At 48.0% G+C, this 23560-nt stretch overlaps 2 protein-coding genes across 2 annotated transcripts; one reads left to right on the top strand and one right to left on the bottom strand.

Annotated features, from left to right (window-relative positions):
• The first annotated feature begins 1035 nt into the window (after window positions 1-1035).
• Window positions 1036-3747, top strand: AMT (aminomethyltransferase). The gene has a single exon (XM_078867056.1). It carries the CDS (start codon window positions 1642-1644, stop codon window positions 2884-2886), a length of 1245 nt encoding a protein of 414 aa, XP_078723182.1. The 5' UTR covers window positions 1036-1641; the 3' UTR covers window positions 2887-3747.
• A 4658-nt stretch (window positions 3748-8405) lies between these two features.
• LRP11 (LDL receptor related protein 11) lies at window positions 8406-22541 on the bottom strand. The gene is made up of 7 exons (XM_078867360.1): window positions 22426-22541; window positions 19699-20852; window positions 17464-17621; window positions 16211-16403; window positions 14536-14607; window positions 13322-13384; window positions 8406-12833 (listed from the first exon to the last, which is right to left on the bottom strand). Exons 1-7 carry the CDS (start codon window positions 22539-22541, stop codon window positions 12679-12681), a joined length of 1911 nt encoding a protein of 636 aa, XP_078723486.1. The 3' UTR covers window positions 8406-12678.
• Between the last annotated feature and the right edge of the window lie 1019 nt (window positions 22542-23560).

Raw genomic sequence — 23560 nt, 5'->3', positions numbered from 1 at the left:
GTTTAAGTCCACGGTTTTGTTGAATGTGCTTCTATACGGCGTGCTTATCGTTTGCATGCAACAGGTCACCTTTGCGATATAGACTTTTCACCATGTTACTGCGTCGTAAATAAATACATGTTTCAATTAGATTCTTTATAACCAGTACATGACCCTCTGGGACAACACATCCCCTTTGTAAGCGAGACCAATATTGCCGACAATCTGCCAAGGCTATGGTACACAAACAAATCAATGATTAATATGCAACGAACAAAGTGTAGTGTTACTCTCACTGGCAATCCAATTAGACGCGGGATGATGAATTTCTGAGATTGCATAGGAAATGCATACAAGGCAGTCGTTAATTTCTCATTCGTGTCTACACGCGCAGGGCATTTGTTCATCCACTGCTGGGATGGGGGCCTCTTCCCCCATTCCGTGTGGGTCGTTGGGTATTGTTATCTATGGGACATTTTTGCCAGAATCAAAATGATGAAAAAATAAGAATAGGCTTTACCATTTCTGGCAATGAAAATGGTAAATGGTATTATTTTTTTTCCCCCATCGTTTTCATACTGGCAAAAAGGTCCCATCGATATGAAACAAATAGGCTTAACCCTTTTCAGGCAACATAAGGACTAAATTTCGATTTAAAGCTTTCGTGACTGCAGGTAAAGTCACGTATAAGGGAAATAATAAAATAATAAAAAATCAAACATTATTTTATTCTAACGACGTTTCGACCACAAGCAGCTTGCGTTGTGGCCGAAACGTCGTTAGAATTTTATTTTATTTTCATAATTTTATTATTTCCCTTCTACGTGACTTTACCGAAAAAACAAGAATATAAGGACCAAACAAAGCCCATTCTTATTTTCCCCCCCATAATTTTGATCACTGGCAAAAAAAGGTCCCACAGACACCCTTGGATGGTGACGATGATGATGATGCGATGGTGCGAGATGCCTCCTCCTTAAGGGGGCGGGTGAGGCTGCGATTGGCCGTGATGGGGGGGTGTTGCCTGCCGGGGTATTCCGAGGTTTCCTCCTCCTCATCATCGTCATCCTCCTCCTCTCACACTCCTCGCTCAGCTGGGCCCTCCGCCGTGCTGGCAGCAGCAAGTTGTTACGTGGACGACAGGAAAGAAAGACAGTTTTGCAGACTTTGTCGTACAGCTCTTCTGCGTAAAAGTAACTCGTCGTGCCGCGGTGATTGACACTTGCAGCAAACTCAACACTGTCCACCACAAATAGGACTCGGCATCACAACTTTCTCGATTGAAAACGCTTTTATTTATTTATTAAGAACTGCTCATTGCGTTTAGCTTGTTCCCCCCCCCTTCCCCGCCCACACCTCCGATTATCACGCTCGGCAACGTACGGCGCGAAAGAAGTTCAACGATACAGCGCACGCAAACATTCGCACCCGCGTTCACGATCGTTCAGCCCGCAGGAGAAAATCTCTGGGTGAGAAGCGAACGCGCAAACAGCAACAACAGCAACAACAACAGCAGCAGCAGCAACAACAACAGCAGCAACAACAGCAACAACAACAGCAGCAACATCAACAACAGAAGCAGCAACAGCAACAACAACAACAGCAGCAACAACAACAGCAGCAACAACGAGAAGACGAGAGAGAGAGAGCGAGCCGCCAACGATGACCGCGCAACTCGTGAGCGCCAAGTGGCCGTGGGTGTCTTCCCGTGGTGCCCGCGGGTTGCTGCGCTGGGCGGCCCCGACTCGGCGTGCCTCGGCGGGCCCCCAGACGGCCGCGGCCCCCCTCAAGCGCACGCCTCTGCACGACTTCCACAGGGAGCACGGCGGCAAGATGGTCGGGTTCGCCGGCTGGAGCATGCCCGTGCAGTACAAGGAGAGCCTCATCTCGTCGCACTTGCACACGCGCGAACGCTGCTCCGTCTTCGACGTTTCGCACATGATGCAGTGCAAGGTGCTGGGCAGAGACGCCGTGGCATTCATGGAGAGCCTCACCGTGGCCGACGTGGCCGGCCTGAAGGACGACACGGGCACCCTGTCGCTGTTCACCAACGAAGCCGGTGGCATCGTCGACGACCTCATCGTCACCAAGACCTCCACGGGACACCTCCACGTGGTGTCAAACGCCGGCTGCGCCGACAAGGACCTGGCGCGCATGCAGGAGCGCCTGCGCGAATTCAAGAACGCGGGTCGCGACGTCGACCTCGAGGTCCTGGACGCCGCTCTGTTGGCCGTGCAGGGTCCCTCCACGGCCAGGATCCTGCAAGCCGGCGTGTCGGGTGACCTCGGCGGGCTCGCCTTCATGCACAGCGCCGAGATGAGCGTCTTCGGCGTGGCCGGCTGCCGGGTCACTCGCTGCGGCTACACGGGCGAGGACGGCGTGGAGATCTCCGTGGCCCCCGAGCACGCGGTGCGTCTCGCCGAGATGCTGCTGATGCGCAACGGCGAAGAGGTGAAACTCGCCGCCCTGGGGCCCCGCGACAGTCTGCGTCTGGAGGCCGGCCTCTGCCTCTACGGCAACGACATCGACGAGAGCACGACGCCCGTGGAGGCCGCCTTGCTGTGGACCATCGGCAAGAGGAGGCGAGCCGAGGGGAACTTCCCCGGCGCCGGTGTCATCCTCGAGCAGATCGCCCAGAAGCCGGCGAGGAAGAGGGTCGGTCTCGTCTCGACGGGGCCTCCAGCACGCCAGCACGCGCCCATTGTCGACGAGCACGGCGAGAAGATCGGGGAGGTGACCAGCGGGTGTCCGTCGCCGTGTCTCAAGAAGAACATCGCCATGGGGTACGTGCCGAGCGGACTCGCCAAGCCAGGGACGCGGCTGCGAGTGGAGGTCCGCAAGAAGCTGGTGGACGTCGTCGTCAGCAAGATGCCCTTCGTGCCCACGCGTTACTTTGCGGGCGTTTGACGAGCGCGGACCGAGGCGAGAAGTTGACCCCACGTCTCAAATGTGGGGGGGGGGGGGTGGCACGGAAGACGACGGCGAAAGTCCCGAGGTGGGCTGACGTTTGGCGGTGATGCCCAACGCAGACGCGCCCCGCAATTAGAAGACACATTTTAACTTTCACCACCATTGAGCAAACGGCACTTGCCCGTCGTCAATTGACAAGGGGCAAGTGCTGCGTGTGACGAGGGTGTTGTGGTGAGATTTTGGAAGAAGCTCTGCTTGCAAGTGTGCGCGAACGCATCTAAGATCTTTCCAAGTGCCAATTTCAATAGCAGCTCATTGGTGATTGATGCGTAGTCCAAACTGATGTTTTGCTCTATTATGGTATAGCGCCACGAATCGTTGCTTTCGTAGTCGGGTTTAACGTGTTATGAGACGTTCAGTCGGTGAGTGACACCCCAAACCTTGACAGTAAAATATGATTATGGGTGGACAAAATAAAAACACAAATATCGAATTCTAGCTCCTGCAAAGGGCTTCTCGGCTCTTCACGCCTCGCCCGTCGCCCCCACTGATGTCCTCTCCCACCCCCCCCCATGTGTGCAGATACTACTGGGTTGTACCTCAACGTTCATCATTAGATGCAAAGAGAAATTGTACAAACTTCAAATGTCTGTGTTGGTATTTTACTCGCCTGTTTACCACCAGCCTTGACCAAACCAAACCGAGCAGTCAAACTGAGACGTCTGAACATCAGTGGTGGGGGGGGGGGTGGTGGTGACAGACACATATTGACATAAATGCCGACAAAATAAATCTCGACTCTATTGTATGTAGGATGTGTAGGCATAGAGGCCTACAAAATGTGTTTTTTTTGGTGGGGGGGGGGTGAAACACATTTTTTGGGGGGTAAATTTTTTGAAACCTTTTTGATCAACTTTTTACCCTCACATCCGGGGGGAGGTGGTGTCCACTTTCAATAACCTTTTGATTCGGGCCTTCTGGAAGGCTCTCATAATTTAGTTGACTGATAAACGGAACGCCGGGCTTTTGTAATAGATCACCGTGGTGAGATTTAACTTTGTGGAGCGGGTGGGTGGCATCAGTCGCTGTTGGCTGTGGTGACACAAACGTGGCAAGGTATTTACACCTCCAAAACTTTCACAGTAAAGATAACATGGGTTTAACGACGTTAATAATTACTAACACAGTGATGGCTTAGATGATGTAACGATGTAGATTAAGAACGGCGATATACAAGTAAAGAATCTACACACATCTCATTGCAATTGATTGCTCAAACCACTGCTGGTTGAATGGACTCCGCTCAAAAGGGCTCTCAAGAGTATAGTTGGTCTCCTCTTCCACGCTGGTCAGCCTGCTTGGAAGATGTGTGGAGGACCCACACTTTACACCACCACGAGAGATCTGTCCCAATCGACTGAGCGCTGCCCCGAAACTCATTCTTGGTGTGAATGCATTCGAGCAAATCGTTATTGTAGCTGTGTTTTCTAGAATGCTTTGTAGGTGGGTGAAGTAACAGAGCCAGAAGAAGTTTATTTATTTATATATCCAGAACCTTGGCTGGATGGATGGTAAACAAACACACTACACGCTTGAAACTTTAATCAGGTAGTTCTATTCTTAGTTTGTTGGCCATTTAATCACAGCCACCTGTGATTAAGTGGGGGTTTCAGGTGCAGTGAGTGCATTGTCTGAGCCTGATGGGCAATGATGGCACGAAAAAATACGAAACATTAACTTTGGTTCCTGCACTTTGACTTTGAATCCAGCCCTGGGAAATAAGAATCCGTTTGACTGTGATGTGATGAACATTCTTGATTTGAAGCTTGCATGACTGCAGGAATCCATACTCTTTGGTTCTTTCGGTAAAGTCACGTAGGTAGAAATTAAATAAAACAAATCACGACGTTTCGATCGCAACACAAGCAATCTTCATCAGGTGGAACAACCACAGCAAGAAAATGCTGAAGTAGGCAAGAGAGTGCACAATTTTTTTTAATAATCTCGCTTTGGGTATACTTAACTGAAAAATAACTGCAACAGTAGCAGCCAGACTTTTCCATACGTTGTCCTGACACCAATTCACCTGTTTGATGTGCCACTCGCATTGTGGGTTTTATCTCAGCACGGGAAAGAAAATGTTTATACCACGAGTATAATACGTATGGTGTGTGAAATAGCACTTCCAAACTCAGATATTTTTACAAACAAAGATAATACTTTAAAATACGTAGATACTAATGCCATCTAACCCCATTAACATGTGAAAATTATTTTTGATTTAGGTACTTCTCTTGCTGTTATTGATTTTGTTTACATTAAATGCTAAAATATGCACAATTGTTGTACTGTTTTCTAAAATATACTAGATTTACATTGCATGTAGCAAATTACTGAATAATATTACACAGTCTTAAATGTAGACGTCACAAAAGGAAAATTAATATCATTATACCTTTGCATTTTTCACAAGAGTCAGTCAAGTTTTGAGACATTGTTCGATACATGATCCAGTGAGTTGGGTTATTTCAAAGCAGCATGCTAAATGGCAGTTTTCATCATCCATTAAATAAAATTAATGTCAGAGGTGACATGGAAGGATAATTGAGGGATACATTGGTTGATAACCCATAAAATTTAAACATAACCCATGCTAGCTTCATTGGAACTTTGCAATTCACTGTTGACCATCTCCCCCACACATGGTCAGCGAGAGATCTGCCTACTCGCAACAAACGTTGCGTCGGTCTTCACTGTTGTCCTACATAGCTCTCCAATTTGTTTTTGGGTTGTGCATGCGTGTTTGCTTTGCATGATGTCCGACGTTCTGCTCCCGTATCCTATGAAGCTCCCAGCGCGTGCAAAGTTGCTCCAAGCACGTTGAGTGAAACGTCAGACATTGTGCCGAATGATGTGCGCGGTACAGTCTGAAAACACATTGGAGAGCTGGACAATGAGATGCTGTGGGTTATCACCCGATTCATGAACAACTCTCAAGTACATTTTGATTTAAAGCTTTCGTGACTGCAGGGATTCATATTCTTGGTTCTTTCGATAAAGTCACGTAGAATGGAAATAATAAAATAATAAAAATAAAACATAATAAAATAATTCTGACGACGTTTCGGCCACAACGCAAGCAGCCGTCTTCAGGTAGAGAACAGGTCTGTCGAGAAGGCAGAGACTGAATGGCACGCCCCAGACTCTGCCTTCTCGACAGACCTGTTCTCTACCTGAAGACGGCTGCTTGCGTTGTGGCCGAAACGTCGTGATTTTTTTTATTATTTCCCTTCTACGTGACTTTACCGAAAGAACCAAGAAGATGAATCCCTGCAGTCACGAAAGCTTTAAATCGAAAAATTGGTTAAGCTGTATCGGGCTTGCAGTAACAACACTATCCACCCACCAATACAGCTGTGTGCTCGGCCTGATTCGCCCGACAGTGAAGCTGATGAGCTCGGCATGTGCCACAGGGTTCAATGGCGTGATTGCTTCATTGTATAATGTGTGTATCGTGAGGGGTGTATGATTACCATTTTTTTCTGCGGTGGCTCAGCAAAAAAAAAATGCGTGCTCTGCACGTTGTGATGTATCAATCTGCAACGCTATAAACGACAAAGGAGCAGCCCTGCAAATTATTTTCTCGTGCCACTGCTGGCAGAAGGGCCTCCACTCGAGGCAACTCCATGGAGCCCATCCAGAGGATATTTTTTTTTTGACCAAACCCTTCCAAGCTGGCTGGACGTGTTGGAAGGCGTGAGGAGTACCCACATTGTACCCCCACCGCATGTGACCTGCCAATCAACTGTTATGGGCTCAACATTTTACTGGTAGGAACGAAGTGAACCAGCCTACAATAGATTATATCGTCCGTCCGTCTGATGTCCGATTAGGTGTAGCAACATCGCCCCCTACTGCAAACACTTGGCAAGACCCTAACAAAACATTTAGACTCAGTGAGGCTTTCCTGGCTAAACAAGTGTAACATTCCCTTATAATTCCCTGAGATAGTTTTTAATTAAAACATTTAAATTCAAAATTAACTCACAGCGGCCTAAAGCCTACAGCTAGGCCTAAAGCCTAGAACTAGGCCTCAAACTCTCCCTTCGTATCGTACCCCCGCCATTTCATTTTATTATAGCCATTCATTTGTTCGTTCCTACCAGCCCACCCCGCAGGGACCTGTTAAATATGTATTTGTATCAGTTGAGTTATATATCGCCTGCTTGTTGATGGGACATCCATTGCTGGTTAGCATAAACACTTGGAATTGTTATAATGGTATACAAGCACTTACGTTTAACGTTGAACCTTTACCGCTGTCAGTTATGGGGGGAGGGCGGGTTGTTTGACCATACTTCACGAGGGTCAATTTGGTTTTCGTGTCTACGTGTTGTTGTTTTTTACAATGTGCTGCTGCAGTAATAAAATATTAACAATGTTCGTTGCCCTCTTGCGTGCATTGCAATGTCACGAACAGGCCGCGGGCCTCGAGGGAAACCAATTAAAAACCGAAGCCGCGCATTTGAAATCGTTTTTTTTAGATGGCCCATCTTACTACCCTGCAGCGTTTGTGGTCATGTGACACGATGGAGGTTTGGGTCATGGCCAGGAGTCGGCAACCATAACAACAAGAAGCGCAATTATTTTCTAATTTCGTTTTTAAATAAAACCCTCAATATTTCAAGAACCGCAATGCACTGTGGTGAATACGAGACGGTGTTAATACATAACGTCACCAGGCCAGTCCCTAAAGATTCTCAGGATGCCGACCCCTAATCACGGGGAATGTCATCTCTGGGGGGTGGGGGGTGGAGTTCTTGGCTAAAAATTATGCCAATAAGCGCTGTCCTGTGCGGTACTGCTGCAGATAACTTTCTGATCACGTGCCCCTGCTGGACATCTGCGAAGAAGAGCTTCAATAGCTCTAGATTTGAAGCTTTCGTGACTGCAAGGATTCATATTCTTAGGTTTTTTCGGTAAAGTCACGTAGGTAAAAAATTAGAATTAATAAAAGTAAAATAAAATAAAAATCACGGCGTTTCGGAGGCAACACAAGCTTCCATCTTCAGGTGGAACCATCACAGCACGATAGCTGTATCAAGTAAGATACAGCTATCGAAACGTCGTGATTTTTATTTTATTTATTTTACTTTTATTAATTTAAATTTTTTACCTACGTGACTTTACCGAAAAAACCTAAGAATATACTTCAATAGCTCATCGGATTTATCCAGGATAAGTAAAGATTCCGAGGTCCACTTGCTTGTACTTCTGTACATCTCTTCGAATTCATTGCACCTCTGCCATCTTCTCTAAATATATTTAGAATCATTTCGATACACCTCCTATCTCGCATGTGAGAATACAATCGTATCTCGACCTTCTGTCTTCCAACTCTTCTGTGAACAGTCCATATCTGTTGTCATGCAATGGCATGTGTGCCAACGAGCAGCAGAAAAATCAAACGTGCGAGTTAATAGAATGTTTTGTGTTAAATGACGAGGGACACAATACACCAAATACATTTTAATGGAAGTATGCAACTATACAGGCTGAATTGGACACGTACCATTTGTGCGCGCTTTTTTTAAAATTATTATTTGGGTATTAATAAATATTAAATAAGACATTACACACGCAATAAATAGCAAATTTGTTATAACACGTAAGTTTTGAAGACACGTTGACGCAAATTGAAATGTTCTTTGCTTTATGACATTCATCATTGTATACGGGCATTTTAATTGGTAAATCATCAACTGCACTTCAGTATATCTACACTTTCAGCTGTAGGCAGTGCGCGTGCATGTTACCTTATATCGCTTCGTGCATATGTCTCGATTTCAAGGCCAATACAGGTTAAATGAAAAAACCCAGCCCGGACATTAATTCACACGTCGATTATGAATGAAGTATGTCGACGAACTGATGGCAGAATATGCATGTGTCACTTCCCCCTTTGATGAACAGAATTGAGCGAAGATGTCATGTAACAGTGTTATCAACAAAATACCTTAAACACTCACATTATGAGGCTGTACTCTCCAACAAATATTCACCTTGTTATTAAAAAAAAAACATGAGCGTATATTTCACTCTCTTCTGTAACCCGCTGCAACCTATCATATACCGTCCCTAATGTCTTTAAAATTAACGCATGACGTTTGCAATTTAATTGCCCGTCGTGCGGACGCAACGAGGAGCACTGGGTTTAACGACGAACACTTTGAGTTAAACCGCTATAGCCTGATAATGATGATTATGATACTGCAAACCAAAAGCACGCGAAACATCTAAAATTATTCGGGAAAAAATATCTGAGGATCTCCCCCCCCCTCCCCTCCCCCGACTGAGTTGAGTAGAGTTTGCATCGTATGTTGCGGCGTCGGCGTTGTCTACACCTCGACATTCTAGATTTGAAGTTTTCGTGACTGCAAGGATTCATACTCTTTGGTTTTTTCGGTAAAGTCACGTAGGCAAAAAAATTAAAATAAATTAAATCACGACGTTTCGGGCGCAACACAAGCGAAAGCACACCGCTTAACACTTAAGCGGTGTGCTTTCGCTAAGTTGTCCTCACCTGAAGAAGGACGCTTGTGTTGCGCCCGAAACGTCGTGACTTAATTTATTTTAATTTTTTACCTACGTGACTTTACCGAAAAAACCAAAGAGTACACCTCGACACTCGGCGACGTGGCAAAACGAAAAAAGCCTCATCGAGGAGCCGACTGTGCCCGGTACCGTCTCTCTCTTGTGTCTTTTTTCTTGGTTCTTTCGGTATGGTCACGTGACTCTACCGAAAAAACCAAGAAGATGAATCACTGCAGTCACGAAAGCTTTAAATCGAAATTTAACTTGTGGACCGCGCTGAACAACGCTCGAACGCAGCTTCATTCTCGCCCTCGCCACAGCAGCAGCAGCAGCTTTTTTGGATAAGCCATGGAACAAAGACTGGTCGCCACATCGCACGCGTTCGGATGCGCTTCTGTGGCCGTCTGGAACGCTCTTCCTTCCGATATTAGGAAGCAACTGGGAGCTATGCACTTTTAAATCATCTCGTTTGAAAACGAATTTCTTTAGAACTGCTTATTGTGTTTAGTTTGTTGTCCTTCTCCCGCACCTCTGATTAGCACGGTTGGCTACGTACGGTGCGAAAGAATTTCAACAGGCGTACATACAACTGGGAAACGCGCGTACACCTTCCACAAACGGACGTTGAAAGAATCGCCGAACTGCGACTGCGGTGAAGTCAAAACGATCAAACAACGCATCACTGACGGACGCGCCATCCATGCAACATCCTGGCGGTGTCGCTGCGATCCACACAGCGACTATCGCTGCCTCCTTGGATTGATTGAAGTAACTTAGCGTTCTACAACAACTCATTTCAAAACCGTTGCTTTTCCGTCTTGCCATTCTCGATACAAGTTGCCAACATTTTGTGGTCGAACAATTTACCCAACTGTAGATCGACGTTAGGAAATGCATTCTTAGAAATTGTAATGCATTGATATGCTTGCGATTTACATTATAAATTATACGTATAAAAACACATATCGTCTTTACCCCAACTTTTTAAGTGCATTAACGCAGCAGCTTTATCAAACACGGAGTTCAGTTCGCAAACTTTGGTTCTGGTGTGAATAGAGGAGAAAAAGAGATTTTCCACTCCATTAAAACACACTTTTAGAAATGCGTGTCGTCCCACTCAGCCCTGAAGCTGCACAGAGCTACTGAGCAACTTTACCGACGGCAATTTCTCGAGTCTGCACAGCTGTCGTACCTCTTGCTGTTCGGCGCGATGTGCGACATTACATTTCGCTCCACGTGCTGAGAGTCGGACATCGTGCCACGCAAAACGCGCGGTACAACCCGAAGACACAACGGAGAGCTGTAGAGCACAACCGCGAATACCTCCGCGGATCAGGAGACCTGTCCTTTCAAGCTTTGGCATTCACAGCAACTGGGTCCCCGTCGACACTGATGACATAGAAGGAGCCACAGCACCACACGTTCCAGGGCCAGGATCGTTCATAAGGATTCCTCCTACCCTCTGTCAAGGTGGCGAATTGTTGCGATTTGAGGTCACACTTCGATTCAAGAGTCGAGTCTTTTTTTTTCCCCCGCTCCATTGAATGTAGCGGTTTATAGTTAGTGTCAGGGTTCACGTGAACTCGTTATATAAAAGATAGTCTAATCTATGCGCTGTTACATCCCTGGTAAGCTCAAGAAATGAGGTCACGTGAGAATGAATGCCCAGGTACCAGTGCCACGAAGCGAAATAAAAATTACTTTTATATTTTCCCCAGTCGCGGCCGTGGTGTCCAGCCAGACTGTTAGTTAGTTGACAGGTGGTGTGTGGTGGGGTAAAGTGTGGGTACTCACACCGCCTCCAAGACATCTGGCCACTGTGGAAGAGTAGACTAAATACCTTCGAGAGCTGAATATATATATGTATGTTTTTTATATATCACCCAGTCGAATAGAAAGAATCATGTTTGATCACAGGCTTATCATGCAAAGCAGCCTGCAACGAAGATCACTAATGATGACACGGCAGGGATGAATCTACCTCTGTCTGGAATCGAGCAATGTTACGGAAACTTGGAGAAGCCAGGCGACGAGAGGGAGCGTACCTTGTGATAAATACATCGCCGGGAGCATACAAGGCTGCTGGTGGCAACGCAATCACGGACACCGTTGTTCACGTTCACAAACGATGCATGAAAAAACACTGCCACCAGGTACCTTTGCTGCCAGGTCCGACCGAGCCCACCAGTTACAAAATCGTCCACTCAGAATCCCAGGACTTTCAAGGTTTTTTTGCTTTGTTTTAAAGTATTGTTTTCAATTAAATTGATAAGTTCCTTTGCATACTTATAACCGTTATTTTCCACATGAGGGACGCAATTCAGTGCTCGTTAATTCGGATACACACGTTCCTAGACATGGCCCGGTGAGGTGGTGAAATCCCCCCAGCGATAGACCTGCTTCACGCTAAAAACCTGTGCGGAGTACCAAGTGCGGTGCTGACAAAGCAGTGGGGGTATAAACGAGAGCTGCTCAAAGATACGCTCGGGACACGGTCACCCAGAGGAAGCCACAGAGGCTCGGGGCGAGAGGCCGAGGGCAAAATGCCACATGGACCCTCCCCCCCCACCGCCACTCTGGGCGGACTTGACCTAGGGATGTAACGATTGACCCTGCCGGTAATCCGATGAAATTGTGACGATCCGGGGAACGCATTTCGACTCAACAATCGGTTCTCCTCTCTGAACAATGTGGTGACTGCAGTGGCCTCCGGTGGCTTTCTGGGGGTCACGTGGACACCACGGCACGCAATATGTATATACGAATCTGCATTCATCGATTCTCCGGCGATTCTATGCAATGTGTTGCGAGTTTCCCAACTGATATCGTTCGCCGATCCAACGCGCTATCTCTCACCCATAATTTGCCGATGGGCGCACACGCTTTGAGTTAAAAGCGCTATAGCCTGGTTAAGGAAATAACAATTCTGCTATTGTAGCTATGCTGTTGGGGATTACGGATCAAACCGGTGGGAATTACTGACCCAGTTGCCTGGTGCTTTAGGCATGCTAGACCGCGGCTCACACACGATGCAGCGGGAGGTCGCAATTAAACGCGTACAATTTAAGTGATTCAAAACAGAAACTGTTACAACGAAAAAAAACAACAACGAAAACCCTGACACAAAACACAAAAGCGGAAAAAACTAGTTGACGTGTGAGGAGGGCGGGCGATGCGAGAGACGTGCGCGCGCCGTCAGAGGTACATGCCGTTGATGAGATAGTCCGACTCTTCGGACACGAGCGGTCGTCCTTTCTTGAGCCGCTTCCGAGCGACGAAGAATCGGCCGCCCAGCATCACGAGAAGCAGCACCGTCACGGCGAGGCCCAGCGCCAGTGGCAGCACCGCACCTGCTCACACAAAGACAAAGATCCCCCGTATAGCCTTCACATAGACTGCTGGGGCAAGTGCTGTTAGCGAGCAGCACCTATGAAGGCTGGCCATGGCAGACGAGGGGGTGGGTGGCCAGCGCCACGCCCGGCCGCCTTTGCCTCCCGACTCAGATGATCGTCACTGGTGTTGGCCGCGAGTGGGAATCGAACTCGGCTCGCCAGGTTCGTAGCGCAGCGTGCTAACCGCTGCGCCACCGCTCCCCACAAAGCCACACACGCACAGGGAGTCACCATTACTCTCCTATCACTATTACCATGGTTACAGCTCCCATGAACTTCATCAGCGATTGATTCACTACTGTCACTATCTCACCAGCAGTCAGTCACCTCCATATCACTCTTCTATCGTTATTACAACGGTTACAGCTCCCATGAACTTCACCCACTGATTCACTCGTCAGCACTACTGAACCGTATGCAATGAGTGTTCCAAAAGTTGAACTTACTAGACTCTGGTGCGACATAAACAGCATCCACTTGCTTCTGCGTGGCACCGGGGTTAGTGTGAACTGCAATACGCACAACACACACACACACATAGATCACTGTGAATTACACCACAAAAGACAAAACCGCTCTGCGCTGCAATCCAAATTCAGCGAAAGAACTCTGCCCTGTCCACCCAGCGATAATTATCTATGAATGTCTCACATCAGAGATAATCCGAACGAAGTACAAACCCACGCGCAGTTCTTTGTCGCCCGTTGCAGTTCCAGGTGACCAGATTCTCGCGTCACAAAACTCTCGCTTCCGATGAGGACCGTGTTAGATCCGGCGGGATGGTGGCACATACACACACATGCACACGTCTGTAATCCAGCACTTGGGAGGCAATGGTTGGGGATGGAGCGCGTACATTTGCTGCCAACCCTGCAGTGGTGCCCTTGTTTAAAGTTGGGGGGGGGGGCGATACAAAAACTCAAGTGGGCATGAACTCTAAATGAAACGTTAATGGGAAATGATCTCCTTGAGTCGTGCAGTCTGCTCGAGCTCTCTACCCCTGTGTAGACTAGGGAAGGCCTCAAAGCCTTGTCTAAGGGAAGTTAGAAGTAGGTGGGGGGCGGGGGGGGCTGAGCCTTCTGCAGTGGGGAGGGGGGGTTCAGTCCCCTCCAGCACCCCCCACACCCCCACGACGGTAGGGGGTGCTCATGAGATGGCGTTACAGATTCAAACAGGTTTTGTAACCCATCTGTGTGGACATTTAGAGTGTAATTCCATTCTAAGCTTGGGTTTTGTTTTGGACATATTTTCCTCCTGCACCTCTATTGGCCATTCTCTTCCTCTTACCTCCCCTAGCCCCTCCACTCCTTCCCGTCCCTCCCCTACCCTCTACTGCTGTCGTTCAATCCTCAATCCTGGTACGCCCCTGCCATCAAAACATTTCTGAGTGGAAGATGGCAGCCTTCACGTGGCCCACTCTGCTAAGTGAGAAATCACGGCGAATGCCATCAACCGGGCAACCGAACATCGATCATCGATCTCCCGGTCTCGAGAGGAAAAACATACATCTAAAAATTATTGTATTGTCACCGTTTTTTCAGTGGCTTGAGTGGAGGCGCTCTACAAAATATAAACAAACAGCCATCATCCACGTGAATTATGTTACCTCGGTTTGGCTACTATGTGCTTACAACAGCTGAGTGAATGCTGCTCGGCTTACTGGAGAGAGGCTGCTGTGCTTGGAAGGGCTGCTGATACATCTTCTCCGAGATGTTGTGCACATCTTGGGCCACTGGGGACAATTGAGGACAAAATCAAAGAGTATGAAAACAGATGCTGGACATTTTCGCTATTTTCTTAAAATAGTTCAATGTAAATTATAGCCTTATTCTTTGGTTCTTTCGGTTAAGTCACGTCTAAAGATAAAATAATAAATTAAAATAATGGCATATTACGACGTTTCGATTGCAACACAAGCAATCATCATCAGGCATGATGATAAAGATAATCATCAGGCATGATGATGATTGCTTGTGTTGCAATCGAAACGTCGTAATATGCCATTATTTTAATTTATTATTTTATCTTTAGACGTGACTTAACCGAAAGAACCAAAGAATAATTCCCGCAGTCGCGAAAGCTCCAAAATTAAGATTAAATTATAGCCCTCCGTCAACCCACTGCTGGATGAAGCCTCCCCATGCATGCCGTATCAGTCATGGGGGTTGCTTGACCATACTTCACCAAATCCGTCAGTGCAGGTTGAAGGTTTCAACTACTGTGGGTTTAAAATAGTAATAATGGTACATACGTCTGTCGGGATAGTGTTTAGCACCCGACCATCTTGAGTTCGATTGCCGGCCGCAGCTCACGTCAATGTCGCAGGTGACATCTGAACCGGTCCCGGGCCCCCCTGCCTTCACCAACCCACACTGACGATTGTGGTGAAGTATGGTCATTAGTATGGCGATTCGCACGATTGGCTACGTACGGTGCAACAAAGAGCTCAACATACATAGAAACAACAAACATGACTGGCATGGTGTGGAGAGACCACCCACTATTGAACTGACAAAGGGCTGTAAACGTTCAGTATTTTCTGCATTGGTGTACACTAGGCCAGCTGCAGATGACAGTGCCCTTTTGTCACGTCCAATAATCTTTGCTAGGGAGGGGGGGGGGCACACGTACAGCATTCGACCTACGACCTGACTGCCAGGTGAAGGCGCACATCGGGTTGCAAAGGCCCCATTCAGTGGCTTTGGTAAACACTGAGAGCCCCATAACCTTTGATATGGGAGGGAAACAAATGCACTGAGCTGCACTTAGTTGCCATGAGCGCAATGATGTCACACATTGTACACATCGGCAAGGCAGTCAATTAAGCGACAGTGCCTTCAACCTTGTCAATACCATACCATAGCCAATACGACCCGACGATTACTGTTAAGTAGAAGCACACACTCCTTGGGAGCAAGGCCACGTGTGTGTGCTTATATCTGAAGTGTTTTCGGGCTGTGCAGTGTGTTGTTCGGCATGATGTCCAAAGTTTTGCTACGTTGAATTGAGCTCCTGAAGAAGCTCCAGCACGTGGAACAAAACGCCGGACATCATTTCATACCGAACAACACACGGCGATGGCATAGCATGGTTGGCATCCGGCCCTGGTGCAAAGAATGAAATGGGGCTCTCTGTAGCCCAGCCCAGAGATTCCCGGAGGCCTGGGGCTGGAGGCCTTGCGCAGACTGCTGTGTGGGGCCTCCTTCTTCGTTAGCGACAAAAAAAACAGACCGGTTGTGTATGACTGGGGAGCAAATTGCCTGCTCTGACACCGGCCTCTCTGGGCGACCCCAGTGCATATATACGGCATGATAATTATCCGGCTTCTACTGAACCTGTAGGTGCTTTGGCAGGCAACGCAGGCTCGGGCGGATCGTGCGAAGGCACGTCCGTGTGGGCGGGCGAGGGGAGCACGGTGATGGTAACTTCGTCCGATCCCTGCTGGTTTGCCGTGTCCGTGACGGTGAGACGAATCACGTACACACCCTCCCTGAGGCCAGACAGCTTCAGCTGTCCATCTTCCGAGCTCTGCACAACACGAACCATCGTAACGCACAAGGCAGCGACGTTATTGTACGTTCTTGCAACGGTGCCAATACGGAGATAGATTTTTTTTTAATTCACATTTCTGACACATGGTATATTCTACAGTGTGTGTCCTGGTCACACAGGGCATGAGGGTTTCAGACATGAGGACAGTTTAAGTAACTTTCTCACCTGCCCATATTTGACATCTGAGAAAAAGAGCTTCATTAGCTCATCGGGTTCCTCCAGTCTAAATAAAGATTCTGAATGTAAAGTGAGTTGTTCAGGAATGGGTCATATGTTCTTTGAAAGTCTGCCTCCTTTCCTTTAAGCACGTATCCCATATGGTCCAGGGTGGTTGACTGTGTACGAAAGAAGTTCAACGTACATACATACATTGATTTCAAGAACACAGGATGAGATGTTACTATCAATTGTGCCAGCACTTCCAAGAGTTCATGAACAGTGAGCCTGGTGAAATTTGGAGAGCGCATCGTCAGTAGTGAACCTTTGGTTCCTATGGTGTTTCGGCCTTTCACACTATACACCCTCCCCAAAGGCGGCCAGCGACAGGGTGATCAATCCTACGCTTGCGTCCCATGCCCAATTAGTCATAGGAGTTGCCTTGTTGTTGATAGCCAACATCCATGATAAAAAGCATTGGGGGTTGTGAATATTAATATTTTTGTTCCGGTAAACTCTACAACACTTAACCCTTATCCATTACATATTTAAGCGTGTTGTAGTTGACCCGCTTGGTAATTTGGGCCTTTTGATTATGTCAGTCATTTGGCCGGCATATGTGTATATGTTGAACTTCTTTCGCACCATATGTAGCCAACCGTGCTAATCGGAGGTGCGGGGGAAGGACAACAAACTAAATACCAAAAACACTTTTAAAGAAATGAGTGGCTTCCTAATATCGGAAGGAAGAGCGTTCCAGAAGCGCATCTGAAAGCGCACGATGCAGTGACCGTCTTTGTTCGATGGCGAGCCAAAAACTGCCGCCGCCGCCGCTGCTGCGAGGGTGACCGTAGTTTGCGTGTGGGTGGCATGTGCGGACCGCCATCTGCAAGGAGGGATCTCCACTGAGCAGCCTCCAGCGGTACGCCGTGATGCCGTGGTCGTCTACGCTGCCCAGCCCGCTCAGGGTGGCGTCGCTCTCGGGCACGCGAAGCATCACGTCAGCACCCGCCTGGGCCTGCGGTGGCTTGTCTTTATCTGGCACAGGGGATAGGACACCCACCCTCCACGTGAATGCAAGTGGGCACACGCTGGCACACATTCGCACACGCTCACAGCCACGCAATCACACACGGTCCACACAATCACAGACACGCAATCACTCGACTCACGATCACACGAAATCCCACACTGCGGCACAAAATCACTCATGGCACACCTAATCAGACACAATCACGTAAGGGGACATTGTATATCACACACAATCACTCATGGGCACAAAAGTACACGCAATCACCCATAGAAAAAGAGACAAATATCCCCCGTGTAGCCTTAACAGACTGTTGGGGCAAGTGCTGTTAGCGAGCACCTATGAATGCCTGCACCGTACACACAGGAGTGGGTGACCAGCACCACCCCCGACCGCCTTTGTTTCCCCAGTGGCGATGTTTACACACCGCACCAGGTACTCATTTGAGGCTGAGTCGACCTAGGTTAGGCCCTGGACCGGTTCAGATATTCGTCACTGGGGGAATCGACCTCGGGTCGCCGGGTTCGTAGCGCAGCGCGCGAACCGCTTCGCCACCGCTCTCCGATCACCCGTGGGCACACAATCACCTGTCACAATCACGATCACCATTGGGTCGCACAATCACATACATCCCACAGCAAATCCACAACAACAAAAACTGGTCATGTTAATAACGAAATGTCAAGAAGCCCTTGATCCATCCACTGCTGGATGAAGGCCTCCCCGCGCCATGTCGGTCATGGGGGTCAATTGCGTGACCATGCTTTAAACAAAAATATATACTTTTAGAAAGAAAAAAAATCACGAGCGTCATTGCAGCTCCTGTGACGTCATCGCAGCTCCTATGACGTCATCACGACACCGCCCACGACGTTATCGCCCCAACGCAACTGCGCCAAGTGCATTGACGTCACAGTCGAGCTATGACGAAGGGGCCTTTGACCGCAACTTTAAAAGTCTCTCTCTTTTGTTGTTGTTGTTGTATTCTCGTCGGCAGTGTCAAACTTGCGTCAAGCCCGGGGGCAACGGCTGCCTTGGAGCTGCCCCCCATCGTTTGCAGTGCCGGGTTATCCCAGTAGCGTTATAGTACTATAGTAATAGAGCAAGTGCAGAATCACTGAACCAGAATTGATAGCTTGAAAGCATTTAGCGCGTGGGGGCCCTTGAAAGTGTGCGGCCCGTAGCAGCTACACATGTAGCAGCTACACATGTAGCAGCTACACATGTAGCAGCTACACATGTAGCAGCTACACATGTAGCAGCTACACATGTAGCAGCTACACATGTAGCAGCTACACATGTAGCAGCTACACATGTAGCAGCTACACATGTAGCAGGGCCCCACGCGCCAAATGCTTTCAAGCTATCAATTCCGGTTCGGTGATTCTGCACTTGCTCTATTACTATAGTACTATACCGCCTTCAACTTTTACGGACGACTGGGTGTTTAAGGTTAGCGTTTTGTCGTATTATCTGGCTGTATAGCAAACGAAAAAAATACAATTACTTTACTATGCAAGTTAAAAATTAGTGTTTTAATGTTTTTATTTTATTTTAGGGCCTCTTCATAACATGTGCTCCAGGCCCCGCAATAGCTTAACCCGGCAATGAGCGTTTGTAGTTGGAGGCTCCTATAGAGACATTGCAGGGGCTGCGCCTTAATCGTGTTTCTACCTCGTTGAATGGGAGGAAATTCCACGTTGCTGCGGCGGAGGTCCCAGCCTGTACCGTCGGACGAACAAACTACACCGTTACTTTAAACTGCCCAAGGTGCGAGTACACCACATTACACACACAGCTAAGCAAACACTGCAATGTCGAATTCCGCCATGCGTACATCATACGAACACCGCATTTAGGAATACGATACAAATTGGAAAACACAACAGTGGTGTTAGATAGCGTACAAAGCATACACGGTGTAATTAAAACAATTATTTCAAGGCCATTCTCAATCCCACAATTTGTTGAAGGGCCTCAACCACGTGGGAGTATTTCTGTTGTTGTTGTAACCATACTTCACCACGCTGGTCATTATAAATAAATACAAATCGTAACACAGAACAATTGTGAAGGGCACCGCACCGACAGTGCCGTCGTCCACATGTCTCCCCCGCGTCTGCTCCCCATCTTCCTGATCCACCTCTTCCTTCTCATCACCATCATCAGCACCATCAGCACCACCACCACCATCACCACCACCTCTGCCATTCTCGTTGAGCACAAAACTCGTGTAACCCTGGTGTGCTGAAAACGAGCAAACATTGCGTCCATCATCTCCCCGCGGGCAATCGAAGAGGTAGCAGTTCAGCTCCGGTCCATCATCATCACCACCATCACCATCATCACCACCACCACCATCATCATCATCATCTCCTGGAGCTCCTTGTAGGACAGCCACCGAGCAGGCTGCGTGCGAGCAGCAAGCGGCCAGGCAGCCTCCCCATCGTCGCACGCCCCGCGGCGCGGACACGAAGCGCGCCCCGGCAGCCACCGAGTCCTGCGGACGGATTATTCGCCGTCTCATCGTGGAGACATCCGTGTCCCTGTCACAGCGGCTGCTGCTGCTGCTGATGCCGCTGCTGCTGCTGATGATGCTGATGATGCCGTTGTTGTTGATGCTGCTGCTGCTGATGATGCCGTTGTTGTTGTTATTGCTGCTGCTGATGTGTCGAGCTGGAAGCAATTCAGCCGGCCCTCTGTTCCGCTGCTGCTGATAGTGATGATTGTGATGATGATGTTGTTGTTGTTGTTGATCTTCCGGTCCAATGGGATGTCGCCAGTCTCCGCCGCCGCCGGTCTCTCGCTTCTCGCTGGCTGTCATCTTGGCCGCTCCTGCTGCTGCTGTCGTCAGGCAGAGCAGCAGCAGCAGTGCGCACAGAGTGGCCGTCGGCAGTGACCTGGACATCATGGCACCTTGCTGTGGTTGTCGTTGTTGTTGCAGCCGCTGCTGTGGTTGTTGTTGTTGTTGGAGTAGCTCGTGTTGTCGTTTGCTGGGCGTCATCGAGGCGGCGGCGGCGGTGGTGATTGTGTTTGGTCCGGCGATGTGAAGCTGCGAGTGAGCGCGCTGATGATGATGGTGGTGGTGATGCTGCTTGCTGTCCAATGTCAACTCAACAAATGCCCTCTCGTCATTGGGGCGACGCGCGCGTTCCACGCGGACCGAGCGCCAGGGGGCGACGTTGCCTCGTCCGTGGCATTCGGCGACCGCCACCAGCCCCCACCCCGTGCCCGCTGAGCTTGAAGGTCGAAGTGCAGCGATGGATTACACATCTGTTCTTAGGTTTTTTCGGTAAAGTCACGTAGGCAAAAAATTAAAATTAATAAAAGTAAAATACCACCTGAAGACGGAAGCTTGTGTTGCCTCCGAAACATCGTGATTTTTTTATTTTATTTAACTTTTATTAATTTAAAATTTTTACCTACGTGACTTTACCGAAAAAACCTAAGAATATGAATCCTTGCAGTCACGAAAGTTTCAAATCTAGAAGTACAAATCTGTTGTTGTTCTTCACTCATTAGAACCGGTCCTGGGCCTCCCCTAGGTCGATTCAGCCTCAACTGGTGTGGTGTGTGAACATCGCCACTGGGGAGACAAAGGCGGCCGGGCGTGGTGAATCCAAGTCCTGGGCAAAGCCGGGTAGTAAATCTAGTTATAATAAATATTGGGGGGACACATCCCCCCCCCCCAATATTCAAATATGCTCAAAATATCCCCCCAATCTATTGCTATAAAAATATTAAAAAGTAATAATAATTGCTATGCTATGTAAATAAAAAAACAATTTGCTAAACCTTGGCCACAATATCTGGACTTGTCTTCATATAAGTCAATGCATAGATTTTTTATATGATTGTGGTTATGGTTGTACTTTATTAATCCCTAATCTCTGCCATTACATACAATGAAGCAAGAAATGGTAAAAAAGTAAAAACAAAGCAATGTAATACAATACACCATTAGACATTATTGTAAAAAATAAAGAAAAAGTCCATCCCATGTGTTAGGGAAATTTTTTTATATTTTAGGCAGGAAATTAGTTTTCAAATGTAGATATTTTTCTGGGCTGGGACCCCCCAGACACTCTGGAAGATTTGGTCCCCCCCAATGTTGACTCCATGGCTACGGCCTTGACTCTTACTCCGTAACGTTGTTGCATCCTTTATTAAACCAGGGTGATGAAAAAGGACACATGGAACATAGTCTGCTCATCCACATGGCAGGTTGCCGGTTGTTCTATGGCGAATAGTACAGATTAAATTACACTCCGTGCCAAATGTATTGCCTTTATCTCATTGTCAATCTCTCCACGTGTTATGAAAGCCAAACAGCTGTGCCCCACACACACCTGGGAATCATTGACATGCCCAGTCCTGTCAGGCCAAGGTGCAAACACTCTGATAATGCTTGTATGTACAGTACGTGTGTTGAACTTCTTTCGCACCGTACGTAGCCAACCGTGCCAATCGGAGATGCTTGCTCACACCACCGATGACAGACGAGCCTCTTCATGAGTGTATTTGGCCTACTCCTCCTCACCGCTGGCCAGACGTCTTCGAAGAAGTGGCAGTACCCTCAATTTACTCCACCACACGCGACCTTTTGACTGTGATCAGAACCGGCCCTAGACCTTTGGGGGCCCTAAGCAAAATTTGGTTGGAGGCCCCTTTGATGTATGATTTTTTTCACCCACTAGCTAGCAGTGACTCTAGGGGGCCCTCTGCTGGCCACGGGGCCCTTTGCAATTGCAAGGGTCGCTTAGTGGCTGGGCCGGCTCTGACTGTGATGGACCCCTCCATTCCATCCCCCACCATCTCTCCCGCCCCAACTCCATCCCGCACCGCCGCTTATCCCGGCCCACATCGTCCTCCCAGACACCGCGCCACCTCGCTTGCAGGTGGAGTCCCACGTTTAGATGTACCCCCATCTCGTGGCAAACCAGGAGATGGCTTATACAGCGAAATGTGGGAGCAGCGCATGCACGTGCGCGCTCATGCACGTGCGTGCATCTCTGTCGTTCTTTAATTGCTTTATTAGGATGCGCCGCTGTCAGCAAGACGTTCATCCACTTCGATAAATGACGTGACGGCAGATACCGAATGGCGCTCGGTGCCGTGAATTTAAACCTGCGCTTCGGCGAGGAGGCTTCTATCTGTCTGGCAGGTTAAGTGGAGGAAAAGCGGAGAAGGGAGGCATAACCGCGGTGGTGAGATGTTAACTCCCTCGCCTGGTATACAGGCAGTCGTGGGTTCGATCCCGACTTTGACGCCTGCTGTATATTTCGAGTTTGTAAGTCTCTCTCTCTCCGTGGTCGTGTGGATTTTCCTCCGGTTTTTTCCTCTCCACATTTAGAATCCACATGCGTTTAGACTTTAGAGTATTTGGCCGCTATAAATTTTCAGAAGCCACTTCGTTGAGCTATCATTTGTGGCCAGGTCGCTTCTAAAAAGTGATATGTATCTCAGTCGACTTTACCTGGGAAAAAAAGTTTATAGATGTATAATTTGTATCGTGATCAATATATCAATGGTTGTACGTCTTTGTTAATTATTTGCCTTTAGAAACCATTTTCGTGTGTTGGGGGATTCTCAATCTGCAGATGGTTCTGCAATTTGGAAGTTTTGTCCACTTTGCCAACTTGCCATTTTGTCCACTAACGCTTGATTTTTTTTGTCCCAATCGACCGCAAGGCGACTTATCGCCGTCAATGAACTCTGCTCTCGGACCGAAGCTAAGCAGTTGGTGAAACAACACTTTTGAACCCTGGATCTTGAATTTTTTTTTGTATTTATATGTATTTTCATGGGATTTTTTTCTCTCCTGCAATTGTCATTTCTAACCTTTGCTTTTCTTATGGCTTTGTTGGTGTTTGCATGTCTACATTTGTGGTATTAAGTTGACCGAGGCATTTGTTTTAATTTCTCAACAGACAAGAGATAATCGCTT

The sequence above is a fragment of the Lampetra fluviatilis genome, chromosome 23, assembly GCF_964198595.1.
Source record: "Lampetra fluviatilis chromosome 23, kcLamFluv1.1, whole genome shotgun sequence".
NCBI classification, from domain to species: domain Eukaryota; kingdom Metazoa; phylum Chordata; class Hyperoartia; order Petromyzontiformes; family Petromyzontidae; genus Lampetra; species Lampetra fluviatilis.
The sequence above is the reverse complement of the archived record's forward strand: the minus strand, read 5'-3'. Positions and strand labels throughout refer to the sequence as shown.

Coding starts and splice junctions, on each gene's coding strand:
- AMT (XM_078867056.1), top strand. CDS start 1,642: ATGACCGCGCAACTCGTGAGCGCCAAGTGGCCGTGGGTGTCTTCCCGT.
- LRP11 (XM_078867360.1), bottom strand. CDS start 22,541: ATGGGGGTACATCTAAACGTGGGACTCCACCTGCAAGCGAGGTGGCGC. Junction 20,853..22,425: donor GAGTTGGGGCGGGAGAGATG/GTGGGGGATGGA, acceptor TCGACCTTCAAG/CTCAGCGGGCACGGGGTGGG. Junction 17,622..19,698: donor TGTGGACGACGGCACTGTCG/GTGCGGTGCCCT, acceptor CCCCTGTGCCAG/ATAAAGACAAGCCACCGCAG.